At 42.4% G+C, this 19,184-nt stretch overlaps 1 protein-coding gene across 1 annotated transcript in view; it reads left to right on the top strand.

Annotated features, from left to right (window-relative positions):
• Positions 1–18,097, top strand: part of ADAM19 (ADAM metallopeptidase domain 19) — a 50,029-nt gene extending 31,932 nt beyond the window's left edge. The window contains exons 6-21 of the mRNA XM_018564131.1: positions 2,304–2,369; positions 4,062–4,133; positions 5,768–5,934; positions 6,877–6,961; positions 7,360–7,499; positions 8,764–8,941; positions 9,904–9,993; positions 10,150–10,345; positions 11,549–11,657; positions 11,741–11,942; positions 12,706–12,783; positions 13,887–13,995; positions 14,320–14,470; positions 14,910–14,970; positions 16,364–16,543; positions 18,029–18,097. Of these exons, the coding sequence (XP_018419633.1) occupies positions 2,304–2,369; positions 4,062–4,133; positions 5,768–5,934; positions 6,877–6,961; positions 7,360–7,499; positions 8,764–8,941; positions 9,904–9,993; positions 10,150–10,345; positions 11,549–11,657; positions 11,741–11,942; positions 12,706–12,783; positions 13,887–13,995; positions 14,320–14,470; positions 14,910–14,970; positions 16,364–16,543; positions 18,029–18,097 (1,953 nt within the window). The remainder of the gene's footprint in view (positions 1–2,303; positions 2,370–4,061; positions 4,134–5,767; positions 5,935–6,876; positions 6,962–7,359; positions 7,500–8,763; positions 8,942–9,903; positions 9,994–10,149; positions 10,346–11,548; positions 11,658–11,740; positions 11,943–12,705; positions 12,784–13,886; positions 13,996–14,319; positions 14,471–14,909; positions 14,971–16,363; positions 16,544–18,028) is intronic.
• Positions 18,098–19,184: the final 1,087 nt, after the last annotated feature.

The following is a 19,184-nucleotide window of genomic DNA, read 5'->3' as shown; positions in this document are numbered from 1 at the left end:
GGATCCGTCACGGCTGCGGCAGTCTCCGTATACCGAGAGCTGTAGCTTGCGATATACTGAGCTTTGGGTGACGGGAGGACGCTAGTTTATGTCCTCCCGTGACCCTTAGGAGAACTAAGGGGAAAAAAACTTACCCCATAGTTCTCCTTTAATCATCCTACATAGGGGCATGCATTGGTATAATTTGATTTTTGAGTGCAAAGGTCCGAAGGTTCTTTGGAGTGAAGAACTGGTGGTGGTGGTTTATTTTATTTTTTTAAGTTGTGTGGAATGTACTAAAGGGCACTTTCATATTTGTGTGGCTAAACCATGGATCAAAAGGTCCTCTGGTAAAGCCAATGCTTAGATTTGACCTGAACCATTGAATAAACTGGTCAGGTGACTATGCGTTGCTTTAAGGGTAACTGTGCTTTTTTAAAGTCACATTGCAAATTCCAATGTTAAATTCCTAGAAAGTTCGAAACCAGTCTTAAACTTCTTTTAGGGCGCAAGCATCTATTACTTTCTTTACAGTAACTTTAGTGATAATTCCCTGCACAAGTGCAGACTATGAGGTCTATTTATAAACAATTCACAGAGCCATTGGCCCTGCGAACCTCTGTGAATGTTCTCTCTGTGTGAATGGATATACAAAACAAATGTTCTGGTTATATTTTCTTTATGAGTGAAATGTGTTTTCAAAATGCCATCTTATTTTACCACATTATAGTCACTAAATGGAGCTAAGGAGCATAGGAAATTAATACGCTTCACAGCTCCATCTAGTGGTGGTAATGCAGTATTACAAGATGACATTCAAAAATACATTCAACTTATAAAGAAAATATAACAAGAATGTTCATTTTGTACATCCATTCACACAGAATAAGCATTCACAAAGATTTGCAAACATCTTTAGACTTCTTGTGAAAGGCCAGTGGGACTTTAGTGGTTGTCTAGGGCAGCCTTTCTCAACAGAATGCTGTGGCACCCTGGTGTGCCTTCTGGCTTCACCCCTGAGGGTGCCTCAAAATTTTGTGGTAGTGGGATTGTGATGTGAAGGGGGGAATGAAGACTGGTGTGAAGAGGGAACTCTGATGTGAAAGGGGGGACTCTTATATAAAAGAGTGGCTTTTAATGTAAAAAGGGGGGCTACTGATGCAAAGGGTGGATCTAATGTGAAGGGGCGGGGGGAATCTTGATTTGAAGGAGGTACTTCGATGTGAAGGGGGTAACCCACTTTTTTGTGTGTTCTTGTGTGAGGTCCCCCTTAAAATCTATGACATTTTAGTCTAGGGTGCCTTGAGAATGTGCATACTTTTAAAGGGTGCCGTGACTAAAAAAAGGTTGAGAAACACTAGTCTAGGCTGTCCTATATCTATTGAATTACAGATTCTGACCACAAACTTGTCTTATGTACTTACTTACTGTCCTAGTTCCCCTAGCTCTTGGCCTAAAAGGCTCTAAATCTCCAGACTAATAGCTTACTGCTCATCACTGAGATGTCTGCCTTGTTTTCCTGCTAATAACTGCTAGTGCTACGTTTGTTGTCTATATTGTAACACAAATACCGTTTTGCAAATGCTAATAGGAGTGGGAACAGCCTATGTTCTGGCACAGAGCACACTGATTGTTCCTCTGACCAATTTCTCACTGCAGCAATTTCCCAGCATACACTAGCAACGCCTCATGTGCACCAATATGAAGAGGTATTGGCGTGTTAGTGCAGACACCTCAAGATGACCACATATATCATCAGTTATGCTCTAGCACCTCAAATATACAAATATTGACTCTGCTAGGCCTTCCTAGGCCTTTCTATATGCTAGTTAGGCCACCCATCATATGAAGAGTTGGGGGGATCAGGAGGGGGCAAAACCAAGCACAGAGCTTTGGCTTAGGTACCACCAGGAAAATCTAGAATACAACTGAGACCAGCAAGATACTGCAAGATACGGAAGCTTGGCCCAGTGGGAGATTCCTCCATCCACACAGTTTAGCATAGATGGAGGGATCTGTTGCACTTTTTCCATCTGACCATAGGAAATCTGCAGATAATCTATAGGTGTATGGCCAGCTTTAGAAGAGAAGCATGAAGACCGAACATGTTTATATTTCAAATCATACAGAAAATGAAAAGCAAACATAGCAATGATGTTCATATGGACTAATAGGCAAATAAATGATGACATGACGTGTTCCTCATTTCATTCTTGCATTTATAAAATACAAAAGTGGTGAAAACTGAACAAAACGTGGCGGTGTGTGCGGGCTATTCCTGCCATTGCTACAGTGTGGATTCAGACCTCTTGTGTTTCCTGCAGGTGAAGAGAGAGGAAGCAGAGGGGGAAAGGTGTGTGGAGCTCTACCTAGTGGCTGATTACGCTGAGGTAAGGCCATTCTGTTTCTCATGCTTTCTTGATCACAATTTTTGCTTAACCCTTTTGTGAGCAGAGTTTTTTGAAGCTTAGATGTTCAGACCAAGTTTGGCACGTTTAGCAACTTGACAATAACTCTGTTAAACTTTAACAGTGGGTTTTAGAACTAGGAGCACGAACTGCTGCACATTCCTAGTTCTCTGGTACATGGTTAATTAACGTTCTAATGCCAAGAGTCATTTTACATTTGTATTGCAGCCACAAAGGGGTTAAAGCAACAGGTTTCCTCTAATGCTCGGTCACCGTACTGCACATACCCACCATTTTTTTCTTGTTCGTTTCCCTACAAATCTGTTCAGTCACCGGAAGGGAGGACAGGAAGTCTATGTAAGCTCCAAGTCCCTGTAGTCAGAGCTTATGCAGGACTGACATCTCATTTTCCACCCTCATTTGAAGGGACTGGACCAATAACCAAAGCTGTCACATAAGAGAAAGCGGAGTGAATCACTTGATCCTCCTTGCTGGATGTCCTCTTAAAGGGAATATGGATCAGGCACATTACAATACTTGCCCTGAACTCCAATGTTTGTCATGAGATAAGCAGTGTTGGCTATGCCTTCCAGGGAAGCTCTTCTCTTTCCCCTTACCTTCTCTGTTTAGATAGACAGGAATGATCTGCCACTCCATGCTTATGTTTTCTGGGATCACTCTGCAGTTAGAAGTGCCAAAGGGCTGTTGGATTGTATGTGCGCATCCCTCTACCTTCCTATATCTGTGCATAGAGCAATGGTGATATCCAGTAAAGCTGGCCACCAAAAAGTAGTAGGTACATCTGAAGGAGCATGTACAAACAGACTGTAACGCGTGTAATCAATTTAACAGAGAGTATGTTTGGACTATGTGAGATATTAAGTGAGATATTGGCCATTAAAGGAGAACTATGAGGTGAGTGCTTTTCACTCACCTCATAGTTCTAGCCGACCTGTGACAATGAGACAGGTCGGCTTAGTAGATCGGGAGGTGAGCGAACACATACCGGCGTTCGCTCACCTATCGATCCTGTCACGGCTCTCTGCCGTGACAGGGGAGGGGCTGGATTCCCCCTGTGCTGACTGGCGGAACAGACGGGGAGGGGGCGGGTACAGCTGGCTCTGCCTCTAGATAGGCAGAGCCAGCTGTCAGTCACGCAGCTGGGTGGATCCAGACATAATTGTCGGGATCCGCTTCAGCTGCGGCGTCTCAGTATACCGCGAGCAGCAGCTCGCGGTATACTGAGCCTAGGGTGACGGGAGGACGCTAGTTTGTGTCCTCCCGTTACCCTAAGGAGAACTATGGGGAAAAGCCTTAACCCCCATAGTTCTCCTTTAATGTAGTAAATAATCTGAGCTTTGAAAATGATTACTGGATATGAGGGATTAACTAATCTGCTCTTTGGTAAAAGTACTCCATAGTGTCAGTTCTCCATTCTGGCCCCTGCCCAACAACGAGATTACAATCGTTCGTATTAAATTAACATAATGCAGAAATGAATCAGACGGTGTGTAAATATGTCCACAGGGGTGTGGGTGATCTTGGGAATGGTGCCAGGGGTATATTGCCTTCTAAGCCATTTAGCGGGATCAATGGCATGTTGCGTGTTTCCTGGGGCTGACTGCTATATATTTGAAGTGGAGCTCATTTATTGATTTCCTCTCATTTTCTCAGTTTCAGAAACTTGACTCAGACTTGGAGCAGACCCAGAGGAAGATGCTGGAGGTTACCAATTATATAGATAAGGTAGGAATTTTAATAAACGCCATGCTGTATTGTCTGGTCGTTAAAACACACTACTGGTACTTAGTAAGGAAGATCTCATACACAGGTGTCAGAATACGTTGCTGGTGGGCATGGCAGAAAAAAAATTGCTGAGCCACATAGAGAGTACTTGTATTTGCACAAAGGTTGAAATGAATGCAGACATTGGAGTCTAACCTCACTGGTTGTGTTCCTGGGCACTTGGAATGGTGCTCAAGCATGGAGTGGTGTGGGCACCACTGACACATAGTGGTTGTAGAATTAAACAGTATCATTCAGTGTCAGCGGACTGGCATTGTTACTTTTCATTGTGGGACTGGTATGTTTGGGCACAGAGGCTTCAAACACCAGATAAGGTAAGTATGCTGTGGCAGGCGTTAGTTCAGTGGGATTAGAATAAATTGGCGTTAAGGTAGACCCTGTAGCTCACCAACCTCCCTTTTATTTTCTTCTCCTCCTACCTCCAGTGCTAACCTTTTAACTTATATGTACAGCACCACCCTCATGGGTCTTCAGCAGTACACCTATGACCCTTCTCCATCTGTCATTTTAGCAGACCACAACCCTGGATCTGTTACCTCACCAACCTCCCTTTCCTCTCCCTCAACCCACTGCCTTGTCAACCTATCTGTAAAGCAATAATGGCATCACCCTCATGCCCCTTCCCTATCTTACATGCTGGCCTCCCAAACTTTCTTCTCTTTTCTACTACCAACACTGACCTGTTAAATCTGTATGCTGCTGTAAGGAAGGTTCAGTACATACCAGAAGACCAGTACATGCTCAGGCACGTGCATGTACTATGGCTCATGGCCCTGTGTACAGAATCATACGTGCATTAGCCGGCAGGTACACATGTATTAGCGTCCATGTGCGCAAGTATTAGCAATCATAATTCCTTGTTCCTGATTTGGTACTCCCCTGCCTGGCTGTTACTGACCTTGGCATAAAACACCAACTGCACACCTGTTACCCGTTCTGGTACTCCAGTATTCTGGTGTTCAGTCCTGGTCCTGCAACCTATGGTCATCTGGTCCATACACCCGTGTCTCTACGCACATCTGGTCCAGCCTGCAACACCGGCACTGGTGCCACTCTGTGTCCTCCCACTTTCTGTCACCACTTCTAGGAGGGGTGGGGGCCTGGAAACATTGTGATGAACATAATCCTTTCACTGAAAGGATATCCCATAGTGCAAAAAAGTTTCACAGTGGATCTGCTGTTTATGTATAACATCATTGCTGACATATTACTGACTGGAGTGGTGTCCTGGCTCTGCAAACCTCAAGAAAGGTAAGTCTTAGCTTACTTATTTTCCAAGTATACATGTTTCAATGTATTTGTGTTAATGACCAGGTCATAATACAAATAAAATAAAAGCAATGGAAACAACACTTATGGTTTGCAAAATCCAGTGGCTCATATCAGCCAATCAGATTGCAGTTTAAGTGTAAAAGAAGCATCAGATCAACGAAAGATGAATACTAATGGACTTCTAAGGCATGGATAGTGCACTATGCTCATGTCTCCATGTCTCACATGAATAAGCCCATGTGTAGTAAAGAGACTAAAATGCACAAGTCAATATCTATATTAAGTTGCTTTATTTATTATAGTTTTACAGAACACTAAGGATTCGAATTGCAGTGGTTGGGTTGGAGATCTGGACTGCTGGAGATAAGTGCAATGTCTCAGAAAACCCATATATGACCTTACGTGCCTTCCTATCCTACAGAAGAAAGATCCTACAGCATACGCCGCACGACAATGCACAGCTAATAACGTGAGAACATTGTGACGTTACTGTGACAGTATGGTCCTTGTTTAGTGCACAGTCAGAATGATAAGTTCAACAAGTGAAAATAGCATCAGTAATGTTAATGGTGAACTCCAGACAAATATCTAAATACATCAATGAAATACATATATAGGAGCTGTTTTTCCTGCCAACAAATTTGTATTTCTGTTAATCCAGTCCTAAGATTTACACAGCCCTCAAACAAAGCACAGCCCTCTATGAAAGGACAGGAAACCTGATCTTAATCTTCTGCAGTTCAGTAATACTTACAGGTCTGCTTGCCCTCCTATCCTATAATTGGTCACCTAAAAGGGGAAGCAGCAGACAGTTGAGCTCCTGTCTCTGTCACTCTTCTCTCTCCTCCTATCAGTATGCTCTTGGCACTGCAGCACAACTGATTGGCTGCTTGTGCTGCTTCTCCTTTCCCCTAGTCTGTTCTTTGCTGTACAGTGAATTGCAAGAGGCTTATACCATATTTAGGTACTTGCACTGCTTGTATTTAAAAATACAATTAAGGAAGCATTGATTTATACAGAGCTGCATTAATGTGTGTCTTTTAGATCTGCTTTAAATTCAGCTTTATGATGCATTCAATATCACTAGCCTTTCCTATAAGCTGAAGTGCCAGCAGTTCTTAATATTGCTTGGACTTGTCTTTTTCTAGTGCGGTCGTAATCAATTGCTAGGTCTGCTGCCCTTTTCATAAAGGACAATTAAATTAACCCATGTCAGGAGGTCTAAATAAAAGGTCTCTATATAAAGGACAGCCTGACAGATGAACACAGCTAGTGTGCAATGTGTTCATTTTTTGATGTTATACACTGCTTCTTCATTTGTGATTATTATTATTATTATTTTAGAGTCATTGTTATGTTATTGTCATGAGTTGAAATACTGTTAACTGCAGTTCATGTTTTGTTCCTGCAGAGGGCGATCTTTTCATGGTACTACTATTGGGCTGGCCCCACTTCAGGCAATGTGCTCTTCCTATCAGTCTGGAGGTGTGAATATGGTAAGTGAATCTGATTTAATTTTTGTGAACCAATATGACAACACTAGCTGCAGATGAGCTGTGCAGTCAGTTTGCTAGATACTGCTTCAAGAAAACTTCCAGATTAGGTATAAATAGAAGTACCACATACCCTATGTACTTACCTCCCCATACTCCTTTATTTTTTTTTAGCCAAACTGGAGATTTTCTTTCAGTGATGTCAATATGTTCTTGCAGAGTGATATACTGCAACATTGTGAATGGAATTGTGAGTTGTAAAGGCACAGCATACAATATGCCCGCTTTTTACAATGTAGCATTAGTGTGTGTGGTTTGTTTTATTTACTGTCACATGTATTGGTAGATGGTATTATTTCAAACAATGTATCACCTAATGTAACCTTCTTATACTCTTGTAGGATCATTCTGACAATGCAATTGGAGTTGCAGCCACAATGGCTCATGAAATGGGACACAATTTTGGCATGAATCACGATGCTGCTGGCTGTTGTACAGCCAAACCTGAAGATGGAGGCTGCATAATGGCGGCTGCTACTGGGTGAGTCACTAATTCCTATGTGGTACGGTGACTTTAGATATTTATATAATGTTATTATAACATTCGCCAGACCTAAGGGAACAACCTCATGCCAACCCAGCAATACGATGCTCAGGCAAGGATCAGGGGGTGGTTATGATTACGTCTCTTGTCGGAAGCAATTGTTATCATATATGCCTTGGCCTGACCATGCAAATCTCCATGTAACCTGGTCTTCTCGAGGAGAAGAGGAAATTAAATTACTAAAAGAGCATGCTTTGCGTCAACCAGTGAATCACAGGATAAACAACAGTGGTGCTCAGCATTCAAGGAAAATGGGCAGATGTCTTCCCATTGTCCCACTGTAACTACTTCATAATAATATGTTACCTAATTTGGTATATTGGAAATGCCGCAGACTGCATGTGCCACCTAGCTACTCCATAGCAGCTAATGCTGCCATTATATGACTATAATTGCCTGCCAAATCTATAAAGATTAGTTTTGGGTGTGGCTAGATATTTCAATGGCTCCGTACTGGAATGCAAGCAAGGTAAATGCTTTTAGAAGTTACGTACAGGCACCCATAGGTGCATATACTCTATGTACCGCTAGTAAATCTAGAGTGGACCACAACCCACTGCATTCTTCCCATATTGACTTGAGAAGGGATGTTTGGCACTTTTAACCTTCCTTCCCACCACACAAGTTTTCTTGTTGATATGCTAATGACCAAAAATCTTAGAAGGAGTCATCATTCGCATAATATAATAATAATTTAAAGGAGTGCGAGTGACTATATGGTATTTTGCATTTGCATAATAGGGCACACCATATTTTGGTGCTGTCTAGTGTGCAAAATAATTATTAATGGTATGTGCAGGTATCTGTGTGTTCTGGGCTCTGCACACCTTCTGTGCTCATTATGAGGCCCTTGATGATTTTTTATTATTTATATTATTGAGAATGCAAACAGAGGGCTGAAACTCAAAAAGGTAGACCAGAGTAGAGAATTATGGCAGATGGATCTCCTTGTTGGAGTATTCAAGACATACACGTAGCCAAATGCTCTTCAGTGGACTGCACCTTTACATTATTTTCGAGCTGTATCTTCTTTAATGGGCTGTATTGAGTTCTGCTTTTAGATGACAAGCCCTGGCATATGCCATCGAAGGCAAGGATGTGCCGTGTCTATTGGGTACTGTGCTGTAGGAAAGAAAATAATTAAGGTATTTGTCAATGAAAATAAGTTGAGATGAAACTGTTGACTGTTTTGTGTTTGCAGACACCCTTTCCCTAAAGTGTTCAATGATTGTAATAAGCGAGAGTTGGACCGCTTCCTGCGCTCTGGAGGGGGGATGTGCCTCAGCAATACCCCAGACACAAAGACCCTTTATGGAGGAGCACGTTGTGGAAATGGCTTCTTGGAAGAGGGGGAGCAATGTGACTGTGGGGATATCGAGGTATAATATACTACATTCTATGGATGCAATCATTGGCTCTCCATCCCTTCTAGAATCCTTGCATAGCCTGCTAACATACATGGACATGTTGTTTAAAGGGAATGTAAAGTGCATTTTTAGTGAGTATATATTTTGTGTTAGTATTACAGTGTAACTCCTCGAAGTGGAACCAGGAGAAATCACCAGGAGGTAGAGTTTTTCAGCAGAAAAGGCACGCAGAGTTTATTTTGCTGAAAAACAGTTCCCATGACTCCTGGTGCTTTTTTTTGTCTTCTGTGTACAATGCACGGCACATACGGCATGCATTGTACTTACCGACTGTTCTTGGTATGCTGAGAATAGAGCAAGGTGCTGGAGACAATGTAACTCCTTTGCTTATGCAACTGTAAAAGAGAAGTGCATGTAGAATATAATATATCCTGCTACTTCGAGCCAGTGTGGGATACTGCAGATGTTATGTGCTGACTATATACTGAGAGCTAAGTGGTCATGCAACCATTGATTGCTCAGCTCACAGTCTCTTCTCCATGCAGAGAGCAGTGATTGTCAGTGAGTTCCCCGCAGGGATCCCCCCTCCCCTCCCTGTTCCTCAAGCGCTCATTGGAGGGACAGACAGGGGAGGGCACAGCTGGTTCTGGCTCAAGAGACAGTCAGCTGTCACTTAGGTAGCCAGGGTGGATACCAACAATATTGTTGGGATCCTAACCAGTTGCAGTGTGGCTCTGTGCTGTCAGCAGATAGCAGGAATTAGCCCACTATCTGCTGACATTTATTAATGTACTCCTCTAACCCAAAGAGAGGTGAAGCCAAAAAAGACTTTTGCTTTACCCCTCTTTTAATAATAATACCTAATAGTTCCTCTTTAGGCACATTTCTAATTTGTATCACTTTATCATATATCCAGCCATCTGTTGGTTCTTTTTGCTTCCTTAACTCTATCTCCCACACTTTCTGTCCTCCAGCAATGTGACAATCCATGCTGCAATGCTTCAACCTGTACCCTGCTGCCAGGGGTGGAGTGTGCCCATGGGACCTGCTGCCATCATTGCAGAGTAAGACATCTCTACTTTGTTATTCACGGAAGAAGAAATACTGTGTCCAGCTGACAAACACAACTAACCGCTTATTGTATGATGAGTACATAAATAATGTGACCTAATGTAAACCACATGCTTACAATAACCCCTCGCTGTTACATTCCTGCTTAGCTCAGGCCACCTGGGTTCCCGTGCCGGAAGACATCCAGAGCTTGTGACCTGCCAGAGTTTTGTACCGGACATTCTCCTGTGTGTCCTCCCAACTCCTTCCAGCTGGATGGAACTTCCTGCCAAGACGAAAAAGCTTTCTGCTACAACGGGAGGTGTCTGACCCACCAACAACAGTGCCGGCAGCTCTGGGGAACCGGTGAGCTAAGCCAGAGAAACATGGCCCCTTGTGACATCTATATCATCAAGATACATTCATTTGTCAGCACACACACAGTACACTTCTACATCACTTTTTATTATCCTTTTCTATATTTCTACTGTTTATTAGATGAGTTAAACCCAATTATATAAATCTATAGCAGTAAGGAAGAACATGTGTATGGGTCAGATAGCTGACGTCCTCTGATTAGGATTTTTGCATGGTGTTATAGGATGCTATTCAGATTACATGACATTTAGATGACCACTAGAGCAAACATTTAGAAATCTATATTAAAAATTCATCAAATAAAATATGTAACAGCAGGAAAGTAAAAATGAGAAAGTCACTCACTGTAAGGTATATTATTATTATAATACAGGATTTATATAGCGCCAACAGTCTGCACAGCGCTTTACAAAATAAGGGAGACATAACAATACAATTCAAGACAAGATGGCAAGGAGGGCCCTGCCCATGAGGGCTTACAATCTAGAAGGGAGGGGAAAGTGATACAAGAGGTGGTAGGCGTGTGTGGATGAATGGCTTGAGAAAGTGATAGTTCAATGGTTAGGTTGAGGTGGGATCTGCTTCCCTGAAGAGATGAGTCTTAAGGGATCGCCTAAAGGCAGTCAGAGTGGGAGATAGAGGGACAGGTTGGGGTAAGGAGTTCCAGAGGATGGGAGAGACTTTAGAGAAGTCCTGGAGGTGAGCATGGGAGGAGTCGACGAGGGAGCTAGAAAGCCGGAGGTCTTTGGAAAAGAGCAGGGGACGGTTAGGGTGAAACTTTGAGACAAGGTTTGATGTATATGAAACTCTGAGTACTTACTGAAAATACATTATAAAATATATTTTATTAATATTATTATACAGGATTTATATAGCGCAAACAGTTTGTGCAGTGCTTTACAATATAAAGGAAGACATTGCAATACAATGCAAGACAAGAGGGTTAGGAGGGTCCTGTCCAAGAGAGCTTACAATCTAAAAGGGAGGTGAAAGTGATACAAAAGGTGGTAGCTGTGTCAGGATGAGTTGTTGATTGTGTCCCCATTGGAGAGATTCCCCTCATATCTGTCCCAGGCTCACAACAGGATGTCAGGGGAAATCTCCCAGATGAGAAAATGACAAGAAGTAATGTGCATGGACTCTACAAATACAGTACAGGTCTTTCACAAGTGCCATTTGTATGCCCAACAGGAGCAAGCATTGCCCCGGATGTGTGTTTTCAAAAGATTAATGCCGCCGGAGACCAATATGGCAACTGTGGACGAGACATAAATGGTGAATATCGGAAATGTGAAGATGGGTGAGTTAGGTATATTTTTTTTGTACTGTTTATCGGGTCATCTACTGGACCATTTTAATACATCTATTTTTACCCCCATGTAGGCATTTCAAGTGTGGAAAGATCCAGTGCCTAAGCTCCTCCTCCAGACCCATAGAGCACAACGCCGTGGCCATAGACACCACAATCACGGTGCAGGGGAGACGTGTGCTCTGCAGGGGGACACATGTTTACAGAATGACTGAAGAGGAAGATATGATGGATCCCGGCCTAGTCCTTTCTGGTACTAAATGCGGAGAAAACCAGGTCAGGCCAACATTTCAAAAGCTTTCATTATGCAAATATTTGAAATTCCATGTTGTTTTGCTCATTGCAACCAATAGGATTATGCCTGTAACTCTCCTGGGGTGTACATTTCTGGGAAGTCTCAGTTCTCATTGATCTGCCAGAAATCCAGTGAACTCCTAACCTCTAGTAAATAGCTGACAACAGCAAATATAAATAAATGTAAGAAAATATTGCATCCACCACATCTAAGGGCTGGTAAGCTGCAATATATTACATTTTCAGTTTTGGGTTTAGATCTACTTTAATCAACATAGCGCAGGTTCAGTTAAGTATAACAACACTTAGCTACCAATCATATTTCAGTAGGCTTGAAAAATCAGACAGATGAAAGATGCTGATTGGCTGTAGTGCTCTAGTGCATTTAAAGCTGGCCATAAATCATAGGAATTTTAGACGGTCCTTCAGGAAATGGCCGCAAATCGCACAGTAGGTGACGCTGCCGCCACCCTTCTGGCTGACATCCCTCAATCAGCTGATTAAAGGAGCCGGTTGGAAAATCTCTGAACGAACAGAGCCAGCAGCCAATCGGATTGAAAGGAAGCAGCCGGGGGATTTCTCATAAGCGTTGATGGAGGACTCCATTCTATTGTTTTTTCATCAGCCCATGGGTTGAATGAAAAAAATAGAGCTTTATACATTGCTCTTTGCCTTACTAAACACAAGCCAGAGTGTGTGTTTATGTGAAATTGGGTCACTTACCTACTCATTCCCTTTTCTCCAGATTTGCTTTGAGGGACAGTGCCGAAATACCTCCTTTCTTCAATTGGACGAGTGTACGAGAAAGTGCAATGGAAATGGGGTGAGCGTCTAACCAAACTCACTTGCTGAGTGACATTTATAATAGTTTTGGATTATTCTGCCTCTTCAATCTAAGCATTGAAAGTGTGATCTCTATAACTTACAGTTGTGGCGAGATAGCAATAACTGACAATCTTAGCTGCATTGGCAGAGAGTGACTCGATCCAGAAGACACTTTGAAGATCGTTGAGAAGTTTAATCCAAAACTGTGAGGATCTTACAACAGTGAACATCAGATAGGTCAAAAGTGATCCACTCAACAAAATGACATGTGCTGAGATGGAAAACTGGACCAGAATGAGGAAGGGTGGAGCTATCTATACAGAGGAAAACTCAGCTATAGGGAGGGGAAGAAAGAAACACCAGGGACAGATGAAACACATACAATATTCAAAGGCATATCACAATGCATGTGAAACATGACATGGATGGAGTGAAGAGGGATTAGAACTTCTGTCAGGTTTTATTGCTATCTGTGCCAGCGCCCCCTACAACCTCCCTCCTTCTACGCTGCAGCTTTGGAATATTCCTCAGCGTCCTCATGTCTATACACAGCGTATAGAACGTGATGGTTCTATAGCGGAGGAGGAGAGAACAAGCCGGCCCGTCAGTTCAGGTGAATATGACTTTTTTTAACCTGGTCAAAAATGATCTGTTAACCGTTGCAATGTGGGGGTAGCCTCACTGTAAGTGTTAAGAAAACATTTTTGTCCTTAAAACATCTCTGCTGCCAGCTAGCGGACTACTGTTTTATATTATCTGTCATTTTTGCCGAAATATGGTGTCTGCCACAGATGGCCTATTTTTGAAGGTGAAAAGTCTATGACTGCCATCCTCATCCTTCCTTCACTACTTTCATTGCAATGCATTCATATTAGGTGTCCTTACACTTTCATGGGTGCATGCTTGCACTGGGTCATTATTATGATTATTCTGACAAGCAGTCTTTGACAAGAAAGATAAGGGCGATAGCCTTGTTGCTTATTGGTTTTTGGAAGCAAGTCAGGGATGGAAAATTCCATGTTGCTTTGCTGATAGGTTCTCTTTAAAAATCTGATCAAATAATTGCAGCCTTGAAACTGGACTTGCTTCTCTGTTTATTAGGTTTGCAATAATAACCAGAACTGTCACTGTCGACCTGGTTGGAAGCCTCCGTATTGTAACCAGACAGGAAATGGTGGCAGCATAGACAGTGGACCGGTACCTACTGAGGGTGAGTGTTCTCTTTTCCATCTGGATGGCAGGGGGTATGGTGCCCAGAATTAAGGGTCATTCCTGCAGTTAGGCAAGGTGAGAAACTTGTGGTGGCCTGTAAAGCTTGAGCAATGATTTTCATCTTTAGTCCTGACTGTTAGCTATCCTGGTAGCCACTGGAGAATCCATATTAGTGCATTGTTTTACCAGACTTTATCTGTACAATTTTAGGGGCATCGGAAATGGGTGGGGCTTAGTGTGGGTGGAAACAACAAAGAGAAAACCACTCCAACGGGAACCTTGTAAACTAACCCAAATTTATTACATTTCTTCTTATTTCTAGGTGCACAGTCTGTTGTACTTTGGATATTTCTCTCTATATTACTGCTAGCTGGGTTAGCAGTCAGTGCGTCCGCATACCTTTATAGATGCAGGTGCCTGAGCAGATTCCTCAAATCAGACACTGGTCCTGCAGCTGGCTATCTGCACACCAGGTAAATTACCTTTCATTTTATATTGTTTGCTGGGGCCTACATACTACTTGCTCATTCCCCTGACATGGTGATATGAAATATGAGAACAAACACTTTTAATGAGCAACACCTGGAAGGGCAAGACCATTTAAAACTGAACTTCAGGTATACAAACACCATTTAATTCTCTCTTTTTCCGGGAGGAAGGAGCAGCACTGTGAGCCACTCAGGTTCTGCAGCACTGCTAAGCTTATTTAGTGCAACAATTGGGATCTGAAGGAGAGAACAGAGTGCTGGCCACTTTGGTGTGATGTTGCTCCATCATTGATCATCATCATGTTACTGATTGAACAATCAGTAGGTTTGGGTTGTAGAGACTATCATTTGTTAGTGTTTTGGGTTTTGGTCAATGACAGTAAACACAGGAGTATAAACTCACTTTTTATTCTTTTCTGAACAGTGACAGCAGTGATAAGTGCAAAATCGACCCTACCTCCAGGCACAGACCGCAGACCACAGTGGTAAGATCCCAGCTCATTTTGTGGTGCTTTCATAAATCTGGTGCAATAGGAGGATGCTAGCTTTGTAGAGGTATACAAGTGAATACCTGGGCGGAAACTGCATTACAGATAGCCAATAACACTTCCACCAGGTATCGAGAATTCCTTACATACACTATATTACTAAAAGTATTGGGACACCCCTCCAAATCATTGGATTCAGGTGTTCTGTGTAATTTCTTTGCTAATAATTATTCCATGGTCAACTGTTAGTGGTATTATAAGAAAGTGGAAGCAACTGGGAACAACAGCAACTCAGCCACGAAGTGGTAGGCCAGGTAAAATGACAGAGCGGGGTCAGCACATACTGAAGCGTACAGTGTACAGAAGTCGTCAACTGTCTGCAGAGTCAATAGCTACAGACCTCCACACTACGTGTGGCCTTCAGATTGGCACAACAACAGTGCGTAGAGAGCTCCATGGAATGAGTTTCCATGGCCGAGCAGCTGCAGTCAAGCCTTACATCACCAAGTGCAATGCAAAGCGTCAGATGCAGTGGTGTAAGGCACGCTGCCACTGGACTCTAGAGAAGTGGAGACGTGTTCTGTGGAGTGACCAATCAAGCTTCTCTGTCTGGCAATCTGATGGACATGTCTGGGTTTGGCGGTTGCCAGGAGAACGGTACTGGCCTGACTGCATTGTGCCAAGTGTATAGTTTGGTGGAGGGGGGATTATGGTGTGGGGTTGTTTTTTAGGGGTTGGGCTTGGCCCCTTAGTTCCTGTGAAGGGAACTCTTAAGGCATCAGCATACCAAGACATTTTCGACAATTTTATGCTCCCAACTTTGTGGGAACAGTTTGGGGATGGCCCCTACCTGTTCCCACATGACTTTGCTTGATAAACCGGTTGTTCCATTTACCTATGAAACTACAAAACATCATGATCATGTGTGGACATTTCTTGATCTTTAAGTTGAATTTTAAGAAGTCATACATAAATGTAAGTAATCAGACCACATGGAAATAGTTCAGATTCAGCGCATTTATAGAGTTTTTAAAGAAAGTGATAGCAAATAGAATAGTTTTTGAGATTCTATCTTTCATCAACTTTAGAGCAATTATTGAGAATGACCAAAAAGTCAAATTGAAGAAATAAAACAAACAGCAAATTTGTGTGACATCATTGTGAGAAAATAATCCAAACTATAACCAAAACTACGGATCAGATCTGGAATATGAAATATTAGAACGCTGAAGCTCTAGTTAATCTGAAAAGAATTTGTGGAGCTGTCACTCAAATGAAACACCTTTACCAAACAAAGACATGGGTTGCTGTGCACAGATATCATTCTGTTGTACAGGTTTAAGGATAAACCGGGTAAACAATTGATTTTATTTTTACTGTCCTTCTACAGGGCTCAAAAAGTCCAGTCAGTTTACAGTCTAACCACAGGACAGCAGATCAAAGGTCTCCATCCAGTCATCATCCTCAAAGCAGACAGTTAGATGGTGGATCCACACATACCGCATCTCCAGTAAGAATGCCTCCACCCAGCAGACCAGCACCACCTCCTCCACCTCAACCACCTCCAAAGGTAAAGCTAAGCTACAGGAAAGCTAGTGGTGATGAATATGAGGCCCCATTAACAGGAACCTACAGATTCTTGTGGCAGGAATCTCAGGTGTCCTGTTCAGATGTGGCTGCTGTACATCTGTCAGCGGCAGTCCAACAGCTTCCACTTACCCTCCCTTTATATTCTTTAAATCTGCAGGTAACGCGGACTGAGAGTTGAACAATTCCATGCTTGCATGGCCTTTAGCCATAGGTCCCAATAGGGAAGGGGTCTACTTGCAAGCCTTAACACAACCAAAAGTGATATTTTTGTTCTAGAAGGGGCCTAATAGGCTGAATCTGCCTCTGGCTTCTTATATAATTAAGATATTAAGATAAGATAAGATCATTAAGATAAGATCTCCCTGGTATAATTCCCAATTCTGTTCCTGTCCACCTGAGAATTTTGTGTGTTCCTGCTCACAGCTGCATGTTCAAGCATCGCTGGTTGCATTCTTCATAGTATAAAATATAATCAGTGGGACACCCTTATTTAACTGCCACGGCAGATGTTTCAAATTTGTGAAGTTAGAGCAGAGATAGAGATCAATAGAGTTCCTGATAGATATAAGGAATTGTTAGGTGGTTCAACTATGCAACATTTTTCAAAAACTGGAATATCACTTTTGGGTGCCTTATCCTTCACCAAACAAGACAACTTTACCTAAAATTGATATCTCAGTTGCTGTCAAGTCTCTTTGGAACAACATACAGTATCTCCAATAGAATTTTTCCATTCAGTCAAGCTGTGCCACCCATTAAAGAGGTACTGAACCCTGGAAACTGTGCCCAAAAAAAGACAGGCAGGGGACAAAGGACTAGTTGCCAGTATTGCCTGTGGTCTCCCTGCAGCTGATCATTTCCCTATTACTGACTTATCATGCCTTGTTCTGCAATGTGTCTCTCTGTGGAGGCCACCATCTTGGTAGACGCAGGGTTTTGCTTCCTCATGTCTGAGCCTCCAACAAGGAGACCAGTAAGGAGAACAATAGTGAAATCTCACCCCAAAGATATACATCTATAAGGCTGTAGGAGAGCCTAAGGCCTAGGCACACTCACGTTCCAGAAAGTACACTGTTATTTTTCAGAAGGAATTGCAGACAAAAGATACAATAATTGTACTTAGGCATAATTACCATTTCTAGATGTTTCCTATAGCATAACAAATCTTGTTTTTTGAGTTTAGGTATAATCTGTAGTAGGGTTGGTGTTTACACGCATTGCGGGGAATTTATCAAAACTGGAGCAGAGAAAATCTGGAGCAGCTGTACATGACAACCAATCAGCTTCTCTCTGTGATTTTCAAATCTTAACTGAACCATCTGAAGAGAGAAGCTGATTGGCTGCCCTGGGCAACTGCTCCAGATTTTTTTCTGCTCCAGTTTTGATAAATTACCCTCAATGTTTTTATGTCATTGATGTTTTAAAAAAAAAAAAAATGAGTTCAAATTCTTCTTATTTTTTGCAGGTATTGCAACCCCCCAAAAGAGCGCCACCTCCCCTACCGCCAAGTAGGATGCGGCACACTGCCAAGTGACACTTTAGGACTGAGACTACAGAGGGAAAAAGAGTGCGTGACTCCGTAATGGGGACTAAACAGGGCAACACATGTGTCTTGAATGGAAAGTCCGGAACAGATGTTCAACATCAGACGTCAGTAAAACATGAAGATTTTCTGTCCAAGATTTTGGCCATCACCTAGACATACTGAAGGCAGCTATGCTGTGCTGTGTTGGTGATGTTAATAATGCACTGAATGGTTTTCTCAGTTGTGCTTGGGTAATGTGCACTGAGAAAAACTATAGACTAGTCAGTGCTACGAAAACAGCAGGTCGGGAGATCAAGATGGATTTTATTAGTATGGAGAGAAAACAAATCATGAGTCTGTTAATGGCAGTATTGGGAGAGGACAGCAACAATGATATTCTTGATACATCATATCACAAGTTAGCAGAATCATAAGGTGCCAGTAGTTAAAGGGTCAGTCCAACCAAAATCCATATTTCCATATTCAGATTTAAGTGGATGCTGGAGAAAGAAATCACTTAACACTTCCTTACATCTCTGGGATTAAAAACGAATTTTAGGCAGATTTAAAAAATATTGAAATATGTATTTATTAAAAATATTAAATGTATTTTAAACGTTATCAGCGTAAATACCTGAATTTGACTTGATTTTAGCCTCTAGTATAGCAGCATTCAGGTTGGGAGAGGGAGGGGCAGCACTTGGGCTCAGTAGGGCATCCCGCATTGACATGTGCTGACAGAAAGAGGAAGCAGAGAGATAACCTTATCAGTCTGTTGCTGCTCCTCCACATTCAAGGCACAGGCTGTGGGTAGTGTGGTGACCAAGCAATGTTGCTTAAAGTAATATTAATCGCTCAAACATTTATACCATCATGAATCCAGATCAAATAAATATACGAAGCAAAGTATTTCTTTACATTTTTGCACAGTCTTCATGTTTTGATGACTGGGCAAACAGCTGGCTCCAACTGAATTTCCTGTCCAATACAAGATCACAGGTACAGAAGGGAAGGTATGGAACAGTCTCCAGCAGCTGTCCATCTACTAGCTTGGAGGAGCAGGGAGCAGACCAATGGCTTGCTTTGCCGTGCCTGT

The sequence above is a fragment of the Nanorana parkeri genome, unplaced genomic scaffold (genome assembly GCF_000935625.1).
Source record: "Nanorana parkeri isolate BGI_ZX_2015 unplaced genomic scaffold, ASM93562v1 scaffold729, whole genome shotgun sequence".
NCBI lineage: Eukaryota > Metazoa > Chordata > Amphibia > Anura > Dicroglossidae > Nanorana > Nanorana parkeri.
The sequence above is the reverse complement of the archived record's forward strand: the minus strand, read 5'-3'. Positions and strand labels throughout refer to the sequence as shown.